Source organism: Chiloscyllium plagiosum, chromosome 15 (assembly GCF_004010195.1).
Source record: "Chiloscyllium plagiosum isolate BGI_BamShark_2017 chromosome 15, ASM401019v2, whole genome shotgun sequence".
Classification (NCBI taxonomy): domain Eukaryota; kingdom Metazoa; phylum Chordata; class Chondrichthyes; order Orectolobiformes; family Hemiscylliidae; genus Chiloscyllium; species Chiloscyllium plagiosum.
The window spans coordinates 45,560,391-45,582,440 of NC_057724.1; the positions used below are offsets into that span (position 1 = coordinate 45,560,391).

General features: G+C 38.3%; 1 protein-coding gene across 2 annotated transcripts in view; it reads right to left on the bottom strand.

Annotated features, from left to right (window-relative positions):
• The window catches only part of cul4b (cullin 4B), an 85,365-nt gene that overhangs the window by 55,736 nt on the left and 7,579 nt on the right, over window positions 1–22,050 (bottom strand). Inside the window, exons 1-5 of one of the 2 annotated variants that reach the window (XM_043704822.1) lie at window positions 19,638–19,810; window positions 15,143–15,258; window positions 10,265–10,368; window positions 8,436–8,505; window positions 6,005–6,078 (exon numbers count right to left, since the gene is read on the bottom strand). In XM_043704822.1, the coding sequence (XP_043560757.1) occupies window positions 6,005–6,078; window positions 8,436–8,505; window positions 10,265–10,368; window positions 15,143–15,258; window positions 19,638–19,668 (395 nt within the window). In that variant the 5' untranslated portion in view covers window positions 19,669–19,810. Of the gene's footprint in view, window positions 1–6,004; window positions 6,079–8,435; window positions 8,506–10,264; window positions 10,369–15,142; window positions 15,259–19,637; window positions 19,811–22,050 lie in introns of those variants that run through there. The other variant, XM_043704821.1, reaches the window with a different exon arrangement.

A 22,050-nucleotide genomic window follows, 5' to 3' on the forward strand; every position in this document is an offset into this window, starting at 1 on the left:
TATGTATAACCCTAAAACATGCAAGTTATTTAAGCAATTTATGAACAAAAGCAAGGGAAATGGTGCAATCCAGAGCCCAGGTGAATATCTTCAGGTCATGGGTTCAAATCAGACCACAGCATCAAGTAGCATATAAACTTAATTAACGAATACTTAGAATTGGAAACTAGTCAATCAACTAATTGTTGTAATAAAAAATACAGCTGCTTCACTAATGTCCTTTAAAAGGAACGAAATCTGCCATTCTTACCTCATCTGGCCTAAATGTGACTCCAGACCCACAGCAACTTGGCTGACACTTGAACTGCCCTCTAAAATGGCCCAGCAAGCCATTCAGATCAAAGGCAGTAAAGGATGAGCAACAAATGCTGGAATTGTCAGCGATACCGACGTACCAAAGAATTTTAAAAAAACAAGAAATCACAATATCGATTAAAGAAGATGGATTGTATTCACTGAGAAACAGTGATCAGATAGTAAACTTTACAGATCATCAAAATTAGTACAACACAAAGTCTTGAAAATTCTGAGTGGCAGTACCCACGTGTTGCCAGATAAGTGTCTCTACTTTGGTTCTTCAGCACATGACTCATACTGCTGTTTCATCTTGTTCCCAATACTTCTATCTGACCTCAAAAACATTGCACTTCCCTTTTGAATCCTCGCATGTCAGGTTGCGAGTGCACGTGATTTAAAGAACATGAGACTTGATCATAAAATTCAAACAATAAACCATTCTAAATGATTTAAGTTTAGAATATTACTGTCAACAATAATTTGCCCTAATCATCTACACAATGAAACAATTCTAAAGGAGAAATCAGCTGAACACCAAGTAGCCTTCTTTCAGTTTGATTGTGATCAGAACAAACCTTCTAATTAACATTCTTATGAGCCAAGTCAGCAATTCCATGCTCGTTACTTGACTGTGGATGGTATTATATCTTACTCCAAACTCTGTCACCCGATATCCATAGTCATGCACTGTCTAGGAAATGTCCCTGAATGACAAACAGGAGCAGAATCAGCAGCCAATTCATACATTAGTTCAGGAGCCTGGAGATCAATTGCCATGCCCAGCCAAGACATTCCAGACCAACGCAGAGGGAATAGGATTTGTCTCAATCTTATTTGTACCGTATAGTACTACATCTTAATATTTTGACATAAAGGGACATGAACCTATAAAACACAAAAAAGATCAAAAACTTTGTTAATCCAGAATTAGGACTATAAGCACAAGTCCCAGTTAGGTATTACTGGCGAAATATATTGTACATGGAGTATACCCTTATCAGTGTAAGGACTACTTCCCTTAAAGGGGAGCAATATACCTGACTAAATTTACAAGGTTCCCTTTATGCACCTGGGATCAAGAGATATTGATGCTTCAAATGGAAGTGACTGTTGCACTGAAGGCACCGAACGATACCTGTGCTGGGATTAGGCTCCTGGAGGACACCCCATGATCTGATGTCATTAGCTCTTCATTAGTGTCAGCTGAAGAAAGGCACACCAAAAGAGGGGCTCGTTGGCTCAAGAGGAGACCTCAATGCAGAATCATACCAGCGGTGAAGTAAGATGGTTCACAGGTTCTTTAAACAAAAATGAACTAGCACATGCCAACATCAAGGAGAGTGCCTTGCTGACAGATGCTGGTTCCAATTGGTGAAATGCCGCCAAACAAAATGCATCAAGCACTCAAATAGCTTGTCTTTGTACCCAAAGTTCCTCTTCTCTTAGTTGAAGGAAGACCTAAAAAATGCTGATAGAGCACAAACTAAAGATTTTTTTTCCCTCTCGGATGCTTTTCTTACCTGTGAATATGGATCTTCAATGAATTTGACATATTTTACAAATAATTTTGAGTTCAAACTAAGGTAGGTTGTTCCCCATTTGTCATTTGCTCAATAGAAACAACAAAGTGAGCAAATTGTTCCAAATGGCCCCCATCCCTTGAGTTGTTGCTGCTTCTACTTCAGCAACTTAAGGTGCGCACCTTCACTGAATCTTGAATATTTTTGGTGCTCCTTTTAGCTAAATCTATTCACCAATCTCAAAGAGCTAGCAGAATTTGCAGTGGACAATATTGTGGTCATGCAGAAGGTAATGAAGGTAGAAAGGAGCGACCATTTGTGAGCTGGTGCACAAAACATCCATCTGTACGTCAGGTATTGGAGTCTACAGGTGCTATAAACAGATTTCAAGGAAAACCAAAAAAATTACATCAATGATTGAAGAGGAAGAGATGAAAGAAAAGAAATTTGGAAAATAATTTATTCAGGGTCTAAAGACAGTGTCACAGCCGACACGAACAAGCAATTACAACAAAGTCTGCAGGGCTTTGGGTGAGTGACAAGACATGACTTGCCATTTCAAATAGTTTCAGCAAGTTATCTTCAAAAAACTTAGTCTAGTTTTAGAATGAAAATTAAAAGGACAAAATTTAATCCATAGTCATTGATTTTTAAAGCTATCTCTTGTCAGTACATAACATGGTCAAACAATTGATTTGCTTTAGGAATTATTGATTTCATTTAAAATCTATTTTAGCTATAATCATTAAGTAAATTAATTTTCTATATTTCCCACCTGTTTCAGGCTATTCTTTTGAATTCACAGCTCTGTATCAAGTCTCCTTTGACAGTTATCAATATTATTCTACTGTCAAAGGTGATACTCAACAAAATAAAACTTCACCACAAGAATGATGAGAAATTATTCATCTGAAATGCATCTCTCAGTCAGCAGTAAACATCTGTAAGCAGTTCACCTCCTTACCCATGGATTTGAAAATAAACAGTAAGGGGTGACTACAGAATAAGATCTGACCAAGAAGAAAATTAAACTAAAGAAAAATCAAGAGGTGTATAAATCTGAATTCCTTTCAACTTATTTGAAGTCTTACATTAACATTTATCTCAAAAAGTGCAGGCATTCCTCCATGCTCCCTGAACTGTGTTTACACCTGAGAAATAAAAGAGCATTTGCTTTTTTAGTGCAGATTTTGATCATCTGCTTTAACTCAATTCTGATTTTGCTTTGATGCAATTACAAATGTGCAACCACAAACAGATCAATTAACACAATCTTTAAAGTAGTGTTAAATACCATCATTCACACATTTAGATACATTTGTTAGGTTTTGTCTTGCACTGCAGACAGATTTATTTTTCCCAATTGCTAAGCTACATGAAATCAGAAAAACCTCAACTACAACACAAGTCTGAGATCTTAAATGACGTGAACTTTCTTGGCAATAGATAAACAACAAATGACTTCAACTACATCAGTGCGTAACAATGGTTGAAGGTCAGTCATTGGTGAAAAGAGTGGAGACAATGATCAATTACGGACCCTTCTTTTAGAATTTTTTTTGGATTACATTACAGTGTGGAAACAGGCCCAATAAGTCCACACCGACCCGCCGAAGCGCAACCCACCCACACCCCTACATTTACCCCTTACCTAACACTACGGGCAATTTAGCATGGCCAATTCACCTGACCTGCACATCTGGACTGTGGGAGGAAACCGGAGCACCCGGAGGAAACTCCACACAGTTAGTCGCCTGAGGCGGGAATTGAACCCGGGTCTCCGGCGCTGTGAGGCAGCAGTGCTAACCACTGTGCCACCGTGCCGCCCACTTCATTTTTCACTGATTCCCTGAAAGCATTCCAGTATTGATCAAGAAGGTATCTAGATCAAAAGTACTCCAATGTAATTAACAATCTTCACATTAAAAATTGGTTTCTTGGATAAAGTCTTAAATACTGCTGATATGTGTATGATACCATCTCTAGCAAGAAGTCAACTGTGGGGAAGAAAAAGACACACTGGAGAGATGAAACTCCCAATGTACAAGCACATTAAAACTACAGGAATTAATTCTCATTTCTAATAACTTTATGAACTTTTTTTCAAAACAACACAAGAAACTGGAGTACATCATACAGTACCTGAAGACTGCTTCACCATTCAAACAGATCATGACTGATTGATAATGGCCTCATCTCCACAAGCCTACCTGTTCTCCATAGCACATACTTCTCTAATGTTCAAAAATCTCCCTATCTCATGATTGAATATATTCAATGACCTAACCGGCAGAGATTTCGGGATAAAAAAGATACATGACTTCTACCAGAAGTAAATCCCCTCCCCCCATACCCATAGTGAACGAGTGTCCATTTATTCTGAAAATATTCCCCTGAAGCAAATGTAATCCTCTCAGTATTTATCATGATCCTTTGGAACATTATTCATTTCAATTTGATCATCGCTAGTTCTTCTAAATGCCAATGAGTAAAAGCCTATACAACTCAACATTTACATATAATATAACCTTCCACCTCAGTAATCAATTTAGTAAATCTCTGAGCTGCTTCAAATCCCTCCTTAAAGAAGGGAATCAAAACTGAACATAGTATTCATTGAGGTTTCACCCATATCTTGTAGACTTGTAGCAAGACTTCCCTACATTTTATACTCTATTTTCCATTGCAGTATAGACGAACACTTTTCAGCATGATACTCCACTTGCTAATCCTCAGATGCAGTCATCTTGATTATTTCAAAATGTTTTTTGTCCTTTTGCACCAGACACAGTGATAAGTTGCACAGTCTTCATTCTATTAGGAACCAAAGCTAATTTAAAAAAAAAAGTTCAATGGGCTTTTTTTTGCCATATGCGAAGTTTAAGAGATAATAAAGTGAGAATGCCAAATAGAAATTTTCTCTAATCATATTCCTTGCTCTTAAGCCACACCCACTGACTCAAATGAAAGGAGAAACTAATACTGCACTGTATCTCATCACAGGGAATGGCCTCGGTTGCAGCACTTTCCATGTGCATTTTCTTGCTTCCTTTATTTTGATAAATTATCCATGAATGAGAACTTGCCTCCCTAGAAAATTGCAAACTCATCCAAAAATTCTATACAATATACCAGCCTCTAATATATATACTTTGCCAAAAGTATCAAAATGATCTTCAAAATGAAAATAACAAGAGACATATGAACCTAGTAAGCCTATAAAGTAGATCATAACATTAGTGCGTAACTGAGCAGGGCATTCGCTCAAGGCAGCAAAGGACAAATTTTGATCCGAAACAAAAACCGAAAATAAGGCAAGATGGAGTGAAATTTTAGCTAAGCTTTCGAGTCAAACATTTTGGAATCATCTGAAATGTGACGTAGGTTCACAACATGGACTCTAGGATTTAAACATTACTTGTGCCCAACATGTTCTTCTTAATGCGCATATATTTCAAGTTAATTGGTGTTCGTATTCACAAAAAAAACTCTTTTCCAACCTGCAACCGAAAAAAGACAAGGCAAACCAGAAGAATAAGCAGACTCATTCTGCCTAAATTTCCTATAATTCAACCAGAATGATGAACTACAGATTGAGACAGATGACTAAAACAGATGAAATGGCCTTCCTCAAACTTACTTGCGATGTGAGACTTATTTTACAAGTGGAACAGAATGATTCTATGTAGATTGTTATCAATTCTTGATACATTACTTGGACTTTTTTTGAAGTCAATTCAGAACACCTTCCTTGGAAAGTCACCTTTAATTAAATGGGTTTCTTTCCATCAGGTAAATACTTCACCCTATATTACAAAGCAAAAGTGGAAGGAATGCTGTTCTCATACAATTCTGGTTAACAGGTAATTTTGAAGCAAAATAATTCAAAGCCAAATTTGCATCAACAATCGCCGAACTAGACAATTAAGTAACTTACCAAAATGGCTCATTATTCAAACTTCACTCTATAGAGCATTCCAAATGCACATACAAGAGATCAATCAAGCCCAAATCTGCATTAACTCTTTAGAGAAAGGAAATTCAACTGTATATTGATCAGGAGCAAGGCGTCTAGCCCATTGTCCTTTCCCCAGATTAGGATGGTAAGGTCAATTGTACTGTCCATTCTGCTGGCCGAGCTAACTTTATCAGTTTTCTTGTGAAGACCATCAAATCTTTCAACTTACCAAATAGATGGAAGCATTGAATTTTGTAGAACATAAGTTCTATCCAGAAACAAGAAGATACTCCTAATCATGATCTGGAAGAAATAAACCAGTAAACAAGTGTACATTTTTAAATCTTAGCGAAGCAAACATTTTTACTAACCTATATGTCATAAACATCAAATTAAAACAGAGAGGGACTAAAACAATGAGGAATGGTTTCAAAATTATACGTATGGAGTTTCCCAATGACATCGTGCAATAGTTTCTGCCTGATACACAAATGTGCAAATAATTGTTCCAGATTCAAATCATGAGTACTGCCTCACTAAACTGAGATAGTTAGAATTGGGTTCAATTTAGTATTAGGCGAAGTATCCAAACAGGATTTTTGTGTCAGTCTTACAACCTACTCCAGAAAACAAAAGGTAAACAAAACAAACTATAGATGCTGGAAATCAGAAACACAAACAAAAATTATTTGAAAAATAATCGGGTCTAGCAGCATTTGTGGAGAGAAAGCAGAATTAATGTTTCAGGTCCAGTGAACCACCTTATACAGTAATTGAGTGAAGGCAGTTCAGATTCAGTCTTGATACTCTCAACCTGCAAACAGTCTGCCATAGATGAAATCCATGGTTGAAACAGCAAAAAAAATACCTCCAGGAGTGAGAAACTAAATATTAGAGGATGTTTTTCCAATAAATTACACTTTTATTGTACTAGTAAATCCCAAATCACCAGATTGTTAGCTGACATTAAGATGGAGGGATAAGGATGAAAGACATAATTTTAAAAAAAACTGGTCATGAATGAATTGTAAAGGAGATTTCGGAAGTCAAGAACAGCAAGTCAAGAGATGCTGAGTAAAGTGAAAGAGTGAGGGACACATCTTTTAAGGTGAGAGGACAGAGATTTTAAAAGGATATGAGGGGCAGAGAATGGTTTATGTGTGGAATGAACTTCCAGAAAAGTTGCAGGTACAATTACAATGTTTAAAAGGCATTTGGACAAATACATGAATCTGAAAGGGTTCGAGGGATATGGGCCAGGAGCAGGCAGGTGGGACTAGTTTAGTTTGAGATTATGTTTGGCATGGACTGGTTGGATCAAAGAGTCCGTTTCCATACTGCATGAGTCTATGATTCTATAACATCCAACAGCAAAACAGACATGACTAGTATTGATGAAGTGAAGAATACATACCATAAAATACATTTGGTCAAAATCATAAAAGCTCAAAGCTATTAGAAAACCTGAACATTCTTTGTGTGATAAGAAGCCATGAAACTGGGAAGGCTTGGATTTGGGATTTAATGTGTATGAGGTATAGACGATGGCCTACTGGATGACTGAGAAGTTTAAAACTACTAAAGATGCACAAGTCAACCTTTAGATTGTTGGAGAAGTCAGCCACAAAGTAATAAAATACATGCATTAAAGTTTCAACTGAAGGAAAGGGGAGGACAGAGAGATGTTATTTGAGATATGCATGGAAGTGGTGTCGGTGACAGATTGAATGTAGTGTTAGAAACTGAGCTTGAGGTGAAGCAAAACTCCAAGGTTCTTAGCTTAGATGGGCTTTGGCAGCTAAAAGAGACAGCTTAAATTTGATTACATCAAACTGGTGTAAATTTTGGTTTGACATTTGAACAATAACAGTAAGTTTTAAAGTAGGAGGAACAACAGTAGGTTTGAAAAACTTAGGGATCCATTTGCCAGAAGTGAACAATAACAATTTACTGTAGATAATCTAATTAGCATCAAAGTGGTCAGGCCTGGAGATCAAAAACATGTGGGTTGGTTTTGCAAAAGATATATTTTATCAATACTCGTCCTTGGTTTGGAATAGAAGGGATGGGATGGGACCGCCCAGCAGTACAATGGAAATTGAAGGAGCTGGTTAAGGCTAATCATCTGTGAACTTGGAATGCAAGGTGCAATACTCATCCCATAACCTCTACTTGGTTCAGAAGCCACTTGTGTGGCCTCAAACCTCCTGCCAAAAATTGTAAATAACCTGTCACACAACTGATCTACCTGTACATCAAACTTTGTTTTGGGAAATGGATCACTGTTCCTCCTTTTTCAGATCACCCTCAAATTCTAACATTGGGTTAAAACAGATTTAAAAAATCATCTACAAATGCTATGACTTGCCTTTAATTTCTCGCCAGAACAGCAACAAGACATTTTCATTTTGCCTACTACTTTTCTATTTAGCTTTGAAGTGGAAATTCAAATTATCAATCAGAACCAAATTAGCAAAGGAATAGTTGTAGATATTTTTCATTAGCACAATTGAGGTTTTGGAGCTTTGAGCATTGTCTGAAAGGACTAGAAAATGCCTGGTTTGATTCCTGAGATTCAGCAGGCAATATCTTGATTAGAAGGGTGAAATTGAGACAAAAATTTAAATATGTACACCAATATTAATTGTGACCTTACTTACCATTTGTCTGCAGTGGTCCTGCCAGCATTTATCTATTTTCTTTAGAAACAGGACACTATCTAAGGAATCCGTAAAGGAATGGTTAAAGAAAACTGAAAATACAAAGTTAGTTCTATAATGAATCAAGGAAACTAAATTCCTTTAGCATACACTGTACCCCAGCAAATGTTAATATTCATTTACATCACTTCTCTTCAATTGAGTGTCCCATTTAATAATTTTTTGGCCTTCAATTTTAAATGTCTACACAGATCTACCAGTGAAGGAGAAGGCCGGTAACCTGTTGGGACTTTACTTATGATGCAATTAGACTGAGTCATCGTTGATGGTGTTGAAATCCTATTTCATATCCCTGAACTAATTCCAATTTCAATTCAGAAATTTTTGTGCATGTGCATACATATTGCGGGAATCTAGCAAGGAGGCAATTTAAAAAGCAATAGATATGCTTGCTTACCAGCTGTACAAAATACACGGTAAAAAGCATATTTCAGGAATTATCAATTCTGAACGTCTGTGGAAAGATTCTGAAGATTTACTGATGCTGCATTCATGATTTAATGACAGGGTTCAGTAGTCTGAAGTCATCCATATACAATTGAGCAGTTGAAGTATAATGTAAGCATTGACTAATCAAAAATAAAATTGAGCATGTTAGCAAACACTTCAAATTCAGTAAATTCCATTAAGAAATTGTAATCAATGTTGTTAGTAGACATTAATTTGCAAACTGCGAGGAGAGAGAAACAAAACATAAATCAATATCTAGGTAATCTGGCAATCGTTTGTGGTGATGACTGGAGCATCAATATTAACCAGTGTATTAAGATAATTCAAAGCTTTTGAAAACTGTGATATGTGGAGAAAACACATTAAGATATTGACACATTTTGTAAATATTTTGATGCCAAAAAAAAGTATGACCTTGCCTGAGCTCAAACGAAAATATCAGATTCCCCTTTAGTGGCTCAAAGCTAAGGAGGCAAAAAAACAATGATAGTACTCATGCTTTAGAATTTGGCAACTTCTAACTATCTGATTCCTGTGGAAACCATAGTTCACAGAACCTTCATTCACTTTTCTCCACCTGACAAACTAACTAGTTATTGTGAAGCAATCTACATTCCACCCTCAAATAAACTGCAAGAAAACATCCTCCTCAAAGAACACAACTCCCAAGAATATATTAACCAGATTCCACTGCTATCGGAGTAAGGAAACTTCACAGATCCCCAGAGAAAAAAAATATCTCCTCACCCCAATCTCAAATGAAAAATCTTTCAATTTGAAACTGACCCACCTCAGTTGTGAACTCCACAACAAGGCACACATCCTGGTTGACGACAAATATCACCAACCTGAGTTAATTCCCAGGTTTCCACCTACCACATAAAATGTGGACAATCCGCAATCATTAGAGATTGGGCAGAGGAAGAGGAGGTCAATTGTCCAAAAGTGAAAAATGTGGAGCATCTCAAATTGTGGCTGTGGCCATCCAAGACAAACTACTGTCTGCATACTGTTCAAAGATCAATTCCTCATAAGCACTTATATTGTCCCAGCTGAAGACAAAATGTAACTTGGACTTTTTTCACAGCCATACGAATAAAACAACTGTCGCTTTAACAGATAGTTTATAAGTATGGTCCCCTGAGCTATAACACCATTTACATCAAAGATATATGATACACTTATACTCCATGTTTATGGCTCATGCACAGATTTTGACATGCTGCAACTGAACTCAGCAAATTTACGGTTCTTCAACCACATAGTTAACTCAAGTAACTCACGTAATTAAGATTCTGATCAGATAAATTAAAGGATATTCTCTGAACTGGTGAATTTGAGCTTTGATGTGATCCTCACAGACTTGTCGCAGCTGCTTGTATAAATTTGCTGATACTTTGTAAGAACAGAGGTTCTCCACTGCCTATAACAGAATAAGTCATAGAAGGAAGAATTAGAATATTTAACAATTCATAGTGCTTGAAGGGATTTGATAGTCACCCCACTGTCCTCTGACCCTTACCCACAGAAAGTGACCAAAGATCTTTATACAGTTAAAAATAGCTATAGATAGGACTTTGGAATGTAAAAATGATATGCTGGAGATCCGGAACAAAGGATTAAAGAGGCGTTATAATCTTCCAAGTCAGTAGAAATTAACATACACCAGTATAGAGGCGCACAGTTATCTGAATTGAATCAAAATATACGAACTGAAGATGCATACATTTGGCGGGAGATGAATTTCACCTATTGTACTCCCTCAAAACCCCTAAAAGATGCTCTCCAATTGACTACACTGCAGATATCAGCAAGTTCATTTACCATCAGTATTACTACATAGGAAATTAGAGTAAGAAGCCATATAGCCCTTCACAATTGCTATCACTTCAATAACATAATGGTTGATTTGACCTTGGTCTCAATTTCATTTTTCTGCCTGTTCCTGAGAATCCTAGGGACCATGAAAGTGTCTGCCCTCTTCAGTCTTGACTACATTCGCAAGTCTTAAGGTTAATATAGGAATAGATAGGAGAATCGACGTTTCAGGCATAACCCCTTCTTCAGGAATGGGAGGAAGAGAGCTTCTTCAAGGAAGGCATCCTTCATTGGGTCATGAATGGGCAATAAATAGGAATGGGCAATAAATCCCATGAGTGAATTTTTTAAAGATTATGCACCCAAATTAGGGTCAAAGACATCAGGCGGGCCTGTTGTATTTCACTGGACACCCACGACAAAAATCAAATCAACCTTCCAGGTAATTGAAGAACTGACCCTCAAATTGCTACCATGACCCAATGACTCCAACGACCCACTCAATCAACTCCCCCATAACCGAATTCAGGACCCGACAAAACCTTTACCCAACCATGCACCACCCCACTGTCCAACTCAACTGACTACTCCCAAAAACCAACTTAACGATCTACTGTAAGTTATCACCTGACTACTTATCCTGCTCACAATATCATCCCCATGATTATCACTGACCCAACTGACTAGTCTAACATGCAAACCTTATTCACCCAACACCACGAAACTATCAGGAGAAAGTGAGGTCTGCAGATGCTGGAGATCAAAGTTGAAACTTTGAGTGATGGTAAGGCTGAAACTTTATTGCTGGAACAGCACAGCAGGTCAGGCAGCATCCAGGGAACAGGAGATTCGACGTTTCGGGCACAGGCCCTTCTTCAGATTGAAACTTTATTGCTGGAACAGCACAGCAGGGAACCCTCCAACCACAGGGGATGAACTTGGACTTCACCAGTTTCTTCATCCCCCCTCCCCCCACCTTGTCTCAGCCGAATCCCTCCAGTCCGGCACCGCCTTCCTGACCTGCAGTCTTCTTCTTGACCTCTCCGCCTCCATCCTACTCCGACCTATCACCCTCACCTTGACCTCTTTCCACCTATCACATTTCCAACGCCCCTCCTCCAAGTCCCTCCTCCCTACCTTTTATCTTCTCCTGCTGAACACACTCTGCTCATTCCTGAAGAAGGGCCTGTGCCCGAAACGTCGAATCTCCTGTTCCCTGGATGCTGCCTGACCTGCTGTGCTGTTCCAGCAATAAAGTTTCAACCACGAAACTATAACCCAAACCAACCTGATTATACTTCCCAAACATCATTCCGCAAAATTACCCGCCACATATCCATTCACCTATTCATTAACTAACGTTTCTTAACATCTACATTTGATTTTAAAGTTATCTTCTGGCAGCTAATACTGAAAACAAAACAGGCTAATATCCAGTTTCTCATTCTTCTCCTCCAAAAAGGAACATTGAGAACTTATTCTTTAAATGCCGCTCAGTGGTTAGGACACTAACTATTATCACATTCGCTCCACATTATTTAAAATGAGTGACAGTTTACTCTGGAAGTGTAAAGGAATCCACGGTGGGAGAAATTACGCTCACAGCTAGAAGATTAATAGATTAGATTCCCTACAGTATGGAACAGGCCCTTCAGCCCAACAAGTCCACACCAACCCTCCGAAGAATAACCCACCCAGACCCATTCCAAATGGATAGACCAGTTCAGATTCTGATCATAGATAATGTCCAGAAGCTTTCAATGAAGATTTCAATGATGACAATGTCGTTGACTGTCAAGGGGCGACAGTTAGATTCTCTGTTAGTAATAGTCAATGCATGGCACATGTGTGGCATGATTAAGATCACAGCTTAGAGCAGGGAATGAACATTATCTGAAATCCTGGAATTTCAGATGGGATTTCATAATAGAATAGCAAAGTTGTAGGCAGCAATAGTTCTGAACAAAGAGACATTGGAGTGCAGGTTCATAGCTCCTTGAAAGTGGATTCGCAGGTAGTTAGGATAGTGGAGGCAGCGTTTGGTGTGCTTTCTTTTATTGGTCAAAGTACTGAGTACAGGAGTTGGGAGGTCATGTTGCGGCTGTACAGGACTTTGGTTAGGCCACTGTTGGAATATTACGTGCAATTCTGATCTCCTTCCTATCGGAAAGATGTTGTGAAACTTGAAATGGTTCAGAAGAGATTGACAAGGACGCTGCCAGGGTTGGAGGATTTGAGCTACGGGGAGAGGCTGAACAGGCAGGGTCTGTTTTCCCTGGAGCGTCGGAGGCTGAGGGGTGACCTTTTAGAGGTTTACAAAATTATGAGGGGCATGGATAGGGTAAATAGGCAAAGTCTTTTCCCTGGGGTCAGGGAGTCCAAACTAGAGGGCATAGGTTTAGGGTGAGAGGGGAAAGATATAAAAGAGACCTAGGGGCAACCTTTTCACGCAGACAGTGGTATGTGTATGGAATGAGCTGCGAGAGGAAGTGGTGGAGGCTGGTACAATTGCAACATTTAAGAGACATTTAGATGGGTATATGAATAGGAAGGGTTTGGGGGTATCAGAGCCGGGTGCTGGCAGGTGGGACTAGATTGGGCTGGGATATCTGGCCGGCATGGACGTGTTGGTCCGAAGGGTCTGTTTCCATGCTGTACATCTCTATGACTCTATGAAAGTTTTAAAAAATAGTAGAAGGGGGGGATATGTTAGATAGATCGACAAAGGAAGAGACCCATGTTCAAAAAAATGAAGCATGATATTGCTCATTTTGCAAGAACTCAGGGAGGAGAATTGTACATGTTGGAGGCAAGTTCCCGCTAAGTTGAAAAAAAAATACAAAAACAGTAACATTATGAGCCCCACATAATTTGCACAGTCAGTGAAATTGCATGTATACTCCACTTCAGACTTTAAATGTACAACAGTATTAACCAGTCTGTCATAGTTCAAGAGTGCACCTGCCAGCGTTTGGAAATTCCATATTTAGATTTCGGAGACTGAGATGGAACAGTTCAAATGAGCATTAGTAGGACAGCATTTTTTTGTGGTAGGTGATGCATATTTTAGCATAATTGTGGGGAAAAAAGGGTAAAATAAGAGTAAATTTCCTCTAAGGGGAGTTCAAACATGCTTGACTGAGAAGCAAGTGGGCTGGAAATAGCATCAATAACAGAAATCTGTGACAGTAAAGACTAGTAGGCTATTCTGACTGTCAAGAATATCATTTCTGAGTTTTGTTTGTGTACTACTTAGATATAATCAGGAGAAGGAATGTCAGCTGATTCTCAGTCAAATTCATTCAAACATGAATTGAGGAGAAATGGGCCATTCAGCTGCACTACCCTACTCCACCCTTCCATTTGAAAAGATCTTAGATATCATAATGTGATTTGAACACCTCTTCCCTGCCAACCACTTATACCCTTTGATGTCCTTGTTGATCAAAAATCTAATTAGGTCTTAAAAATATTCAATAGCCATGCTTCCATTGCATATGCCTGCTCGCTTTACTGTATTGCATGCTTCCATTGCTTTACTGTATTGCATGCTTCCATTGCATATGCCTGCTCGCTTCCTTCTCCCTAAAAGGAGAAATATTCCTACAACATTATCTTGTCAAATCTCCTCAGGATTGTGTGTTAAATAAGATCATCTCTCAATCTTCTGGACTCCAAAAGGATACAGAACTAAGTAGTCTAACTGATAAGATAAACCTTCATGCCAAGGAGTGGCTGAATGAACCTTCAGTGAACTCCCTTCAAGTATGATTTGGCAACGTCACCACTATCATCTGATGAAGGAGCGTCGCTCCGAAAGCTAGTGTGCTTCCAATTAAACCTGTTGGACTATAACCTGGTGTTGTGTGATTTTTAACTTTGTCTCCCTTCAAGTAAATATGCTCTTTCTTGAATATGGAGACCAGAATTATATCATACACCAGAAGAGTTTCTTACAACTGTCATGTCTTAGGGAGATATCACTAAGGCACTATACAGTTCTAAGAAAATTTATTTCATTATATATTCCATACCCCTTACAATAAATGACAACATTAGTATGCAGATGCAGCAAATACAATGTTTTATGATTCAGATATCACTAAATTCATTAAATTATCACATTCAATTTCAACCCGAGGGATTCGTAACAGATTTGTACTTGAGCAATATTGAGCACATTTAAAGGAGTGGTGGGGCAGAAATATTGCTTTCCTTTCAAAGACAGTACCAATTACACTGGCAATTGATTAAAATTGATATTTAAATATGCAACACTACAAAATATGGCTGAATAAGAAACACAGAAATCATTGTCTTTGTCAATATTTTAAAGTAATTTAACTTGCTGCATACAAAACATGCAACATTTCCATTACCTGATAAAGTTCCTCCAAATTGTATTTGATTGAGGTGCTCTTCTGAATTGCTTCTACTGCTTCTTTCAGTTTTTGCCAGGTTTCATTGGTGTAATTATCAGGCAACTTAGGTTTATCTGTAATAGAAAATGCTTTATCACAGTTCACTGCAATAATGAGAGAGAGGAACATCATAATGAGTTCGGTCATTTCTCTCAAATTCACAAGCTAAATTTTTAAAAAATGAACACAAAAGCTATATATATTTCCATATACGATATAACACAAGACTTGGCTCTGAAGAAAATCTCAAATTTAAACAAGGATCTATTTATTTTAAATGGTCAATTCATTCCAGTCAGTGAACAAATATTGCTCAAACTTCACACATTACAACAGGCAATCCATCCCATTCAATATAACATACTTCAATTACAACTGAGAGGCACAGGCTTTTGTTGAAGGAAACCAGCTGAGCATGAACAACTCTCCAGTGCCTTGACCAACAAATCATTTTTCACAATAAGGTGTAGAAACAAGCCAAAAACCAGCATTCAATAGAATCACGGCTGACCTCTGCAACTTCAACTCCACTTCCCTGCCCACTCGCAAACTCAATACTCAGAGACCAATGTTCTAAATAATGGAGCATCAATTTTCTGTTGTAAAGAATTCCCAAAGATTCAAAACCCTTAGAGTAATTTCTTCTCACTTTTGTCCTAAATGATTGGCCCTTATCCTGGGACAAAACCCACATTTTTTGGCCTGCCATAGCACAGTGGTAGTGTCCCTGCCTCTGAGTCAAAAGACCTGGGTTCAAGTCTCACCTGCTCCAGACAGGTGTAATAACATCTCTGACCAGGTTAATTCGAAAATATCCATACCCACATTAAAAGTCTTAGTCTGCAGAAACTATTTCTCAGTGGCTACCTTATCAAGCTCCTTTGCAATTTTATATGCTTCAATCAGATTGCCTGCCCTTTTATTAAAGATACAGAGAATAAAGGCTGAATTTCCTCAGCCTTTCATCACAAGACAACCAGCTTATATCAAGGAACTAATTTCATAAACCCTCACTGCACCACCACCAGAGCACATACAGCATTTTGTCTGATTATATTACGAGGTTTTAGTCTTCACTTTTAACACTGAACAAAGAAAGGTGGAAAGTTTGGTAGCCCCAATTGCTGTTGGAGTCTGAAACCAGTTTCAAAATGGAACAAAAGTAACAATCTAGACGGAATCTGAGTCAAAAACCTTTCCTGAAACTGAACCACCAATAATGGATATTACCAAATTCATTGAGCAATTTAAACAAAAGGACACCGGCAGTCTCAAATTCTCAAAGTAGTGAATTTAGACCACAAGATTTAGAATGAAAATACACATCGGCCTTTGTTTGCAAACATACTTTGAACCTATGCTAGTCCCTTGATGAGGAGACTAATTTGTTGTCTGGTTTAAATCAGCAGGTTATTGCTGGAAAAACAGTTATTATTGACCTGGACTGGACTCGCCATGGGAGCATTGCCAATATTAGGGCAGGTCAGAGGGGAGGAAGCCTGAACCGAATAACTTATTTCCCAAAACCTGTTCACTACCTGTCAGGCACAAGTCAGAACTTGGACAGCAAATTCTCCACTTCTGTGGATAAAAGTAGCTCCAACAATACCCAGGAAATTTACCAAGCAGCCCATTTGATAGCACCAAAATCACAAACACTTCCTTGACTATTATTGTTCGGTAGCAGTGTGTTAGAAGACTCAGAAGTACTGAAAAAAATTGAAGCACCTGAGACTGCACCTTCCAAACCCACAACTATCATTTAAAAGGACAGGGTACAAAGGACATTGGGAACATGCTACTCACGATCCTAACTTGGAAAAACAGTATATATGACCATTCCACCATTGTCACTGGGTTAAAATGTTCCAAATAGACTGTGGCAGCTCACAATCACTTTCAAACTAGCAATTAGCGATGGGTAATAAACAGTGGTCTGAATAGCAATGCCAGCATTCCCTGAATGAACAAGCTAAATAATTCCAGCCTCGGGCAACTGACTGTGTAGAGCTTGCACATTCTCCCCGTGTCTGCGTGGGTTTTCTCCGGGTACTCCGGTTTCCTCCCACAGTCCAAAGATGTGCAAATTAGGTGTACTGGCCATGCAAAATTGCCCGTATTGTTAGGTACATTAGTCGGGGTAAATGGAGGGAAATAAATCTGGGTGGGTTACTCTTCGGAGGGTGGGTTACTCTTCGGAGGGTCGGTATGGACTTGTTGGGCTGAAGGGCCTGTTTCCACACTGTAGGGAATCTAATTTGATTAGGTGCAAGCCAAGGAAATTAATATTCCATGAAAGTGAGAAATCCTCACAGCAAAGACAACTCCCCCAACGTACCACTACCACCTGACTTCACCTGAGAACTAGTTTCCTTGAAACTGACAAGAAAACTCAAGTCAGTTGAGACTTGCTTGCTTCACAAGACCCTCAATGTCAACATCAAATCTTCAACGTCATTGAAGAAATGACCAGCCTATCATAAAAGGTAACTATAAGCTGTAACTACATGTTGCTTTTGTTTGTATCTAATATTTGAATTTGAGAGGCAGTGAGTAAAAGATTGCACTACTTGGAGGGGAAGTGAGTTAGAAGACTAATTGTTTATTTTTAAACCCATGGCTTGCTTTAGAATTATTAGAGGCACTCACTTTGAGGGTAACAAACATCTTTATAAAATTATGATCCTGGACAGGAAAGAGAAAACTCAAATTCTGAGGGGCAAAATCATTCCTTAAACATGGAAACCAAAATTACATGCAGCACTCCAAATATTGCCTTGTAAAACTGAAGCGAAGTTTCTCTTGTTCCTGTACTCCAATCCACTTCTAACAAGAGTCAAAAAGCTATTTTTCTTCCCAATTGCTACAGTGCTTTCACAGCAACAGACGAGGGAGAATGGATGTGCCATTTGGTCCTTTCTGCTACTTCTAATTAAATAGCAGAACAGACTAGATCATGGCTGATCTGGTTTCAGTCTCCGTTGCACTTGCATGTCCACATCCAGAACTCTTAACTCACATCTTCTAAAGATTTATCTCATCAGTCTTGACCAAATGTAAGGACCCAGCCTCAACTACCTTCTGGGGAAGAGAATTAAACACTAACAATGGTCTAAGTACTTCTCATCAGTATGATGTACAAAGCACGCAATTTTCATTAAACAGCAACATTGTACAAGTTTCACCCTTAGGATCTGCCCATCTATTCTTATGACCAAATGAATAAATATATACTTTCCCTCATTATGCTCCATCCGCCATCTTGTTGCCCATGTGAGCTCTGTATCAACAGACTATTTCACTGTCGACATTATTCTGTTCTCATCAAATGCTCACATGCATTTTTTGGTAACAATTAATGATTACATGACATAGCTTTTGCCATTTTTCCATCCATACCCCTGGAAGCAGGATTATCATTGGCTATGCCAATTTGTCGCCTGTTATCAGCTATCAACAAGCAAAGGCTGAAGATCAAACCTGTGACCTCATTTAACAAAGTTAAAATTTGACTCCAACAAAAATTTATTATTTCACCATCACAATAATCATTGTGTGACTGGCAGTTTTCTTCAAAAATGAAATGTTGCAAGAACGGAATCAGAAAACCTCACTCATATTTTGATTGGTAAAGCTTCTGTGTGATTGAACTATGCAGAAGAGAAGAGCTCAGGTTTGAAAGTCTACATGTTCACTGATCCAACAAGATAAAAGGCCAAGGTCCAAATAGCCAATATAGTAACATGATTCAAAAAAAGGAACTATCAAGGCAAATCAAGAAAAATAAATACATGTTTCTAGGCTTTGGGTTTTACAAACCTTAAGATTGTTGAAAGGAAAGACAGACAGAGGTAGCCAATTTTTGAAAATTCACATAAGTGACAATAACAGGCAATATTGGGAGTCTTGATTTCAAATCAAGGAGGATGCAAGAAACAGAGCATGTTCGGATATCAGTTTTGGAGTTTACAAGGAATGACAGTGCAGGTTCAGAGGAGTGTTGACCAACATATCAATAAACGAATTGAACAGTTGGAAACAAAACTGATTTAGATCCATAACAAGGTGGATCTCATTTTGTTTTCAACAATGTGATATATCAGTACAACCACGAAGTATATTCTAATTGAACCTTTTTACTCCTGGACAATGTGTAGGTGGGTGCGAATTAAGGTACTTGTTGTATTATAAGCAACATGATCTTTGTCAGAAGTATAACAGATCATTTCCCATTAGTAGAGTAAGTGCAAGGAAATGACCTTAGTTTCATTTGTGCAGCAAAGAAAACTGCTCCGTGAAATCACTTCTGGCATGTTTGCTTTAAGTATGCTTTTAACTAGCATTGACAAACAAGAGAAGCTCATGTATTTACTTCACAGTTAATGTTATTCAATGAAGCCTTCCTGCAAATTAAAATAACTCATTGTGAACAGATGATAAAATCATGGCTTGCCGAAATGCATTGCAAAGATGTTGGCTTTCATTTATCTCCGTCCAAATGAAGCATTCTACTTCAAATGAAGTACGAGGAGTCTGTTAGGTTACTTTAAAGCCTCTGCAATTAAAGAAGCAAACAAAATTAGGAATAAAAAAGTATTTGAATTTTCCATCAATTGACAATGGTGGTTACAAAAACTCTAAAGCTGGTGTGATCATTGCAATAACACCTACGAAGTGAAAGACAACACATACTCAAAGTAGGCTTGAAATCATTACTCAAGCACATGCAAATCTCGCAGGCAAAAATATTCACAGTTCATTCATATGCTGGTTAATACATTCGCTGCACAGAGTCATAGAGAGCTACAGCAGAGAGACATGGACCCTTCGGTCCAACTTGCTCATGCCGACCAGATATCCTAAATTAATCTAGTCCTATTTGCTAGTACTTGGCCCATATCCCTCTAAACCCTTCCTATCATGGACCCATTCAGATGCCTTTTAAATGTTGTAATTGTACCAGCCTCCACCACTTCCTCTGGCAGCTCATTCCATACACACACCATTCTCTGCTTGAAAAAGTTGCCCCTTAGATCCCTTTTAAATCTTTCTTCTCTAACTCTAAACCTATACCTTCTAGTCCTGGACTCCCTCACGTCAGGGAAAAGACCTTGTCAATTTACCCTATCCATGCCCCTCATGATTTTATGAACCTCTATAAGATCACTCTCAGCTAAATCAGCCTCTTGCTACAGCTCAAATCCTCCAACTTTGTTCAGAAAAGATTTACAAGGATGTTGCCAATTTCTAGTGTGACAACAACCTTCCTATAGGAGGAAGACTGGAATTGCAGACAATATTCCAAAAGTGGCCGAACTAATGTCCTGAAACATGACCTCCCAACTCCAATACTCAATGTTCTGACCAATAAAGTAAAACATACCAAACAGTACAAGATGGTTAGAACCTTTTGGATTAGAAGATTTTTTAAACTAAATGAATAGTTCTTTCCAAAGAAATAGGTTGTGACTGTGATTCTGACACCTTCCCTTTCCACTCAACAGTATTGTGAAAGTTTGAGATCTGACACCTGCAGAGCTTCCAAAATGTAGGAATCCCAAGCTAATAAAGTTATTAATTTAGCTTTCTATACACACTTCACTATCCTATCTACCAGCGACTCCACTTTCAAGGAACTATAAAAAAAATGAAAAGGCTTCACATTTTTGACAATCAATCAAAAATGTTTACAGTATGGAAAGTGGCCTTTGAGCCATCTTGCCTGACAACTGATGTCTGGTTTCTCAAATAACTATCCATACGACAGAACAACTTAAACAGCATTTGTCCAAAAAAAGAAATCTGTATCCTGCCTCTAAAATCAAGATGATTCAGCACAAAAGACCATTCAGCCCAGCAATCTAATTAATCCCTAAATTTTCCCCAGTGATCATATTTTTCCCTTTCAAGCTTTTATTCAATTCCCTTTGAGAAAACTTTTGAATCTGCATTGAACAACCTTTTAGATAATGCATACCAAATCACCACAACTTGACACATTAAAACTTTCCAAATATTGCTTCTGGTTCTTTTGCCAATCATCTTAAATCAGTGCCCTTGCATCACAACCCTTGTCACTGCAAACAGTTCTAATTTACTCCAGCAAATCTCTCCTTAGCTTAGTCTATGTTTGAAAGAATCCCAGTTTCATATCTCCCAGGTGCATAATTTCCTGCATCAGCTCGAAAACAGAACCACCTTAGGGTCTCTTGTGGCACAGTGGTAGTTTCCCTACCTTTGAGCCATCTGGCCTGGATTCGCAAGACCGATCTGTTCCACGCATGTTAAAACAGATCTAAACAAGGTGATTAAAAACTCTAACAGCAACTGAGATTACTTGCCTTAATTCTCTCTCACAAAAATGGGTTACATCACAGGAACAGGATTAGGCCATTCAGGCTGTTGAACCTGCCCCATAATTGAATGAAATCATTTCTGATCTGTGACCGACTTAACAAATATTTATATATCCCAGATTTAAAATTAACAACTGATGAAACATCCACTGCTGTTTGTGGAAGAGAGTTCCAAACATCAACACCCCTTTGCATGTCCAGGTGCTTCCTCATATCTCTCGTGAATGGTCTGGCCCAATTCTCAGACTAAGCCCCCTCGTTCTAGAATCCCCAACCAGAGGAAATAATTTATCTTTATCTACCCTGTCTTTTCCTGTTAATATCTTGAAGACTTTGATCAGACCACTCCTTAACCTTCTAAATTTACACATAACAGGACGAATTTCTGATTTTGTTTCGAATTTGTATCATCACTTCTTAACCCCATGTCCACATATCATACTTGTAAACTCTCGAAGGCCAATATATCCTTCCTAAGGTGTCATTTGTCATGTCACAGGTCATTTCAGC